We start from the raw sequence: 6,667 nt of genomic DNA, 5'->3' as shown, positions 1-6,667 counted from the left end.
TGGCTGTGTCCCGCGCTCGTAACTCGTCCGTCCTTTCCCCCTCGAGATCTATTTGGGAACCGGGTTGAACCGCGTTTCGCAACGATGTTCATCAACGATGACTTGTTTCATCCGCGAAGGACTTAGTACGAATTTAGCATCGTGCTTCACTTTTTTTCTCGCCACTTGTGTGCACGCGATTAAATTACGAATGTAAATTATCTCTTTTCTCGATTTCGAAGTTCAGCGATTTCCTTTTTCAAAAAATATATTAGGATCGATCGTCGACAGATTTCTTGGAAATATCCAAATTCCACTATTCTCTCGTCTCTTTAACTCGTCTCAACCCCTTGAAACCACTCTGCCAAGTGGAAGATCCACCGGTTGCTGGGGAACGAAAGATGAAATGAAATATACGATACCCAAATCCTTCTCCCCGACGGGAGACTTTATCTCCGAATCGAATCAATTCCATCCCCGTTCCAAAAGGGGATAAACTATTGAACCTTCACCCCTCTCCGGAGACCAATCCGTGGAAGGATTATCTTTCGAAGGGGGAAGAAAAAGATAGAAGGAGAAGGAGGAGAAGGATTCTTAATTTCGCGAAATCGTCTTACCTGAGGGGCCCATGACGGCCAAAAGTTCGCCGGGTTTAACAACGCCCGAGACATCCCGGAGGAGGGATCGTTTCTCCTTGACCACCTGCAACCCCCGGAAGATTAGCTGCACCGGACGAGAATCCAGCGGGTACACCAACTGCAACGCTGAGCTTTCCACTCTGGAACAAACCAACGTTCGATTTAGAATTTCATTTTCATTTTCTCTTCTTCGAATCTTGATCTTTTAATTTTAATTCGATCGATAATCGAATATTGGATTGAATTGAATTTCGAGTAAATATTGATTCTTGCAAATATATATATAGAATTATAAAAAGTTTAGAAAGATCGATGTTGTTATTTCGATTTGAAAAGAAAAGTTTCTTTTTATTTAATTAGAAATTAGGAAAGATCGTGCAATAGAAAGATTGTTATTACCAGGAAGGAATTTGTATAAAAAATATTCGATCGTGGGAAGGGCCTCGTCTCGAAAATATTCAACGCGCCCGTAATCTCCGCATAAATCTACAATCGCGAATAATTTCGAAACTATTTAACGTATTCCAGCTGGCTGGGCAACCATCTGACAAACACTCGCCTCCATAATAACAATGACGTGCCATCGAAGTTATTTCGCGACAGCAATTAAAGACCGACACCACGAATCGGACTGAAAGATCTGGCTCGCTTTCAAATTAAATCTCCTTCCTTTCTCTCTCTCTTTCTCCCTCTCTTTCCATCGAAAACGCAAGAATCGAATTAATCTCTTCCATAAAAGTATGGAAGTTATGTGTCGAATAATTGATTGTTGGCAAATCGTTTTACAAAATCTTTCGAAAATTTATTTAACGTATCAGAATTATCGAGTGGAATTCACTGGTTTGTTCGGATGATTTAACACGATTCCATTCGTTCCAATCGTTTAATTCTTTGCATAATGTGTGCAGTAGAACAAATTAGAAATCAGGTACAGAGTAAGCAATCTAACGCGAGTTTAATTATTCTTGTTAGCCTGTTTTGAAATAGTAGTAGTTTTTTCTTTAGCTATTATTTAATAATCATTAACAAATTATCGAATTTAATGACTCTTCTTTTCAAAATTTCATAATATTCTTATATAAATTCTTACATAAATCTATAAATATTCTTATATTTATAGAAGAGATAATCTCTTCTCTGGAAGAGGGAAAGAAAAACGTTGACAATTATCCACGAAAGAGGGGGAGGAGGAAAGAAATATATGTAAATTGTACAGATTCTTCTTTCGATCGAAATGAAAATTCAATATCTGTCTATTCGGTTTCAATGGAAAATCACCGGCAGAGATTTCAACGAGTGTAAAAACGAGGATCATCCAGTTGTTACTCGGCAAAAAGTCTGTTTCGCAACGTGTCACGATGTTCGTCGTGGAGAAAGGCAAAGAAAGAGACGACTTAGGACGTCTATACGTCTAACAGCTGTGCCTCAGAGGATTCTTTGATAAAAAACCCTTCCAAAGTGAAATTGATTAATCTATTAACTGTTTGTAACACCATGTGGCTTGGAAATCATAAGCAGATGTATCTTGCGTATTTTTAAAAAAAAAAAAAAATCGTAATCATCGATTTGGAAACACAGGAGAAGACTTATTAACAGATTTAATAAAATGGAATGATTCTATTGCATTTCACCAGTATTACATCGTACCATCGTATTTGCAACAATTACTAAAATCAATTATTCAAATTATTCATCCTCCTCTCAGAACGTAAAAATTTCAACGCGTAACCACTTCGATCTCTTTCACTTTCACATTTAAAAATCCATTTTACAAATCGTTCTACATTAATCGAAATTAAACATGATATATATTTCCCTTGTTATTAATTTCTCAATTCCTTCATTCGAGGAAATGTTTAACGAAGAAACGATCCAAGTTGACGTAAACGCTTTTGAATCGTTGCAACGATAATTATTTCTATTCAACAATTGGCGAACGAAATTATTTCGTGACGATTTCAATTATTTTTTGGTTTCTTTTTTTTTTTTTTTAATAAAAGACGCGAGTCGATTTCGTAATCGCCAGCCACTTGTCTTCCCTTGTCTTCCGCCCGGAGGAGAAAAGTGGAGAGGATCGAAGAATAACGGATCGTGTTTCTCTCGATTAAAAATGATCGTACTTCGGAGGGAAGAAATTGCACGATCCTCGTATTAATCTCAATTATGTTGTCAAACCTGTGCATGTCGTAATATGTTCGTATCGGGCAAAAGTTCGATTCCAATTGGAAAAGATGTCGATCGTGGAGTATAATCGACGTTTCTTTCGATTAAAGTTCCTTTTGATTGGCAGATTAAGCCATTCGATTAGTTTAATATCGTTCTTTAGATCCTTTTTTTTTTTTTTTTATCGAATCGAATAAATGGAAAAAGTTGTGCGTGAAATGATTTTTGCAATAGAATAATTTTAATAATTTTTAATTGTCGACGGATGAAAGATGGTTTTAATTATTTTTAACGAATTGTACGCACAACGATTGCTATTATAAAGTGAACGTTACGGAAGAATGGATATCAAGTTTCTGTCCCTCGCGTACAATTTTTGACGAGTTTCATTCGCGTGATCGGTTTAAATTATTTTATGATCGTTTTCGAGAAGTCAATTTATTTCTTTCATTAAAATTTCTCCGGTAAAAGATGGTAAATTGAACTTCCGTTCGTGGCGGTCTCGATTGTCTCGACGACGATTCATTTCGATGCAAAATTACTTGGAAGTTGAACGGTTTCGAAGATGAGAAAGTATCGTGCACACTTGGAATCGAAACTTCTTCCTTGGGGAGAAGACCAATCGAAACTTTCCTTTCCTCCTATCTCAATCTCAATTAGACACTTTTAAAATTCTATTATATTTAATAGAGGGAAGGATTTTTAAAAATTTTTTCAATGTTAAAACCTACCTTCAATAATAAAAAAAAAAAAGATACTACCAGAGAAAACAAAATTCAAAATTCAAGATATATTTCTCCCTTCTCCTCTCTCGAACGATATCTAACGAGAGAGTCCTTGTCCTTTCCGCTCGAAAATAATTTTCCAACAAAGTGCAAAAACGAAACCAGTATAACCAGGCCGAGGATCGATAGAAATCCCCCGTGAAACGGCGAGAAACGCGGCGGGGAACAGCTTTCGATCCGTTGGATCGGCTTTCAGTCGGCTCTGGGATGTTTTGCGACTCGATCAGGGACAGGAAAACGATTTCTGCAAGGCCGTTCGAAAGCTGCGCATGCGCCGCCGTGTACACTCATGGCCGTCAATTAAGGCGGACTGGGAACATCTTCACTGGCGCGAGCCCATATAAAGGCGCGCGACTTTCGAATGGGTTTTCAAGGAGAATAGGAAAGCCTGGCCTCTCTCGTAAGAGAGGGAAGTGAATCGTTCGCGAAGTGGACGAACTCATTTTGGAAACGTGGCGTTCATTTTATATCTGTCTGGGTTAACGTATTAAGTTTTTGATTTCGCACGTAAAATTTATTTATTTAGGCGAAATGAAATAATTCGAACTTTTATAAAGAACACTCGACTGGTATTATTTAAGGGATAACTCTTTATGGAAATATTATGTAACGAGAGAGTATATGCATATTCTCTAGGCTATAAATAAAAATATTTGAACAAAGCAATTCGACGATGGCGCCACAATTATCGCGGATAAGAGAGATAAACGAAACACGACTCTGCTCGTGATAATATATCGTGATAAATATAAACTGTTTACGAGTAACACGAGCATTTCCTAGTAAATATCGGACTACCATTCATTTTTACACCTGCACTAGATAGAATTTCAATCGCGAATTTTTCAAAGAGAAGATCTTTATTCGTGTTTCATATAAACAAAACGTCAACGACCTCGTGTATAAATATATATATATTTGTATGGAATGTTTAATTAAAAACCGGTAATACGACATTAGACGTTCGATTGGAATTGTGTGTAACGTATAAAGTTACTAATTAACCGAGAAATATTACATGCTGGTGGAAAAGATTCCCTTGCATTAGTGGAATTCATTGCGTTACGAATAACCACGTGTTTAAAGGTCAAAGATTCTTCGCCGAGAAAAACTTTGTGAATCTGTATTAAATTACGCGAAGATATTGCAAAATGTAATGCAATACGTCGCTGATACCTTCTATTAAATTAGAAAAGATTTCAAAAAAGAAAAATTAGGACGATTTTTAAATATAAAAATTCACTATGTCGTCCACTCTTCTTCCCTCATTATATTATCACTTCGATTCACATCGTTCGATGATTCATTCTACCCAATCTCCCTCAACAAACCCACTCATAAATTTGAATTAAATTTCCCCTAAGAGAAAGTACACATCCCCCTCTTTTGTCGACCAAAATTATATCAATCTATTCACATATCAAAAACTCGATTCATTACACATCCATCATCTATCTTCCATCCAGACTAGAAAATTCTAAATCCACTCAAAACTAAAATAATACTTGAATAATTATTCCTATACATTATCAATCAAAAAATCTCTCTATCCAAACCAAAAACCACCAACCAACCGACGTCACTCTCCCTTCCTCCCCCATTTTCAAATTCCAAAGAAAAAGGGAAGAAAATTGGACGAACCTAGAATCCGCCACCGTATCCGTTTCGCCGTATCCTGGTACCGTTGGAAAATGCACGCACGCACGCAGAGACGATCCACCACGCGCCGCCACGTGGTTGCCAACGTCCACGCGTTCCAAGACGATCCTCCCCCGTCGGAATCGGAAACGAACTAAAGAACGAGGAGCGGAGTGCCGGCCGCGTCGCGATACACAAAAAGCGAAGAGGGGTCGTTGGACAACCAGAGAAGTCAGATAATAAATTCCCAACATGGCAGTATCACGTCATCATCCCGGGTTCGTTGAACCTCGTCGGTCGGCGAAGCGACGAGGGGATCCTGTGAAAAGGGGGAGGGAGGGAAGGGGGGAAGGGAACGATGTCGTGTTTCGTGACACTTATCGACGCGTAACCCAGAGGAGTTAAGCAAACTGTTCGAACTTTTTTTCACGAAATCCTTCGGCCTCGTCTCGACTGGGGACAAAACCACCCCCTCTTCGAACCCGGAAGGGGTGGATGGACGGTAGGGTGGTTCGAGGCGATGGTGGATGGGTATTTTGGAAACAGAAAGGAAAGGAAGGGAAAATGATTGGGAATGGTCGCGTTGGGATACGCGTGGAATTCAATTTGAAGCGATTAACCTCTCGGGGACAAATGGTGGTGGAGGATAAATTATTTTTAATTCTTCTTGGAAAAAGTATCGCGGATAGTTATATAGCGGTTCGTGTTCGTAGGGAAGAAAATGTGAGGCTTTTACGAGGAAATTATTCTTTTTTTCTTCTTTTTCTTTTTTTATTTAGCAGTTTGAATATGGAGTGACCTCTCGGAGGACAAATTTATGAGATGAGGCTCGAGGAAGTTAATTATTTTTAATTCTTCTTGGAAAAAGTGTCGTTGTGCAATGTGTTGTGGATTGATACTCGTGCGTCCAAGAATTTATCTTGGAATAATCAATTTTGCTCACGTGCCAATTTTCTTCCTTCAATTGTTCAATTTTCAAACGAAAGCGAGTAAAGCGATTGAAAGAGGAACAGAGGGACTAATAAACTTAAAAAATTCTGCGGATAGAATTCTTCTACTATCTATAGAATCTAGTCGTAATAATTTTAAATCCAACCAATTTTTGTCAACTTATCTAAAAACTTAAAAAGATCCCAATTTTAAATTCTGCGCATTACTTACGTTCTTCGACCCATCATCCACCACCGTCCACTCCAATCAACCGCAGCCTCCCCGATCTCGATTCTCAATCCCCCCGGGATTGGGAAAAATTCGCCAATCATCGTGTCTGATCGAATCTTCACGGTACAATTAATCCCCACAATCTCGCGAACGATAATTCGGCCGATTACCGGCGTCGAGAAATTTAAAAAATTTCCAGACGCGGTTCCAGAGGCGCGCGTGGCCGATTTCTTTTGCACGGAGTCCCACGGACAATAGGTTCGTTCATTAGAGAGGGAGTAGTAGACCCGCGGGGGAATTTGG

At 38.7% G+C, this 6,667-nt stretch overlaps 1 protein-coding gene across 3 annotated transcripts in view; it reads right to left on the bottom strand.

The window, feature by feature from the left end:
* The window catches only part of LOC102675736 (ABC transporter G family member 22), a 45,722-nt gene that overhangs the window by 20,651 nt on the left and 18,404 nt on the right, over positions 1-6,667 (bottom strand). For 2 of the 3 annotated variants that reach the window (XM_006618692.2, XM_006618691.2), the window contains exon 2: positions 597-757. In XM_006618692.2, coding sequence (XP_006618755.1) covers positions 597-609 — 13 coding nt within the window. In that variant the 5' untranslated portion in view covers positions 610-757. Of the gene's footprint in view, positions 1-596; positions 758-5,206; positions 5,473-6,667 lie in introns of those variants that run through there. The other variant, XM_006618690.2, reaches the window with a different exon arrangement.

This window comes from Apis dorsata, unplaced genomic scaffold, assembly GCF_000469605.1.
Source record: "Apis dorsata unplaced genomic scaffold, Apis dorsata 1.3 scaffold_370, whole genome shotgun sequence".
In the NCBI taxonomy this organism is placed as follows: domain Eukaryota; kingdom Metazoa; phylum Arthropoda; class Insecta; order Hymenoptera; family Apidae; genus Apis; species Apis dorsata.
The sequence above is the reverse complement of the archived record's forward strand: the minus strand, read 5'-3'. Positions and strand labels throughout refer to the sequence as shown.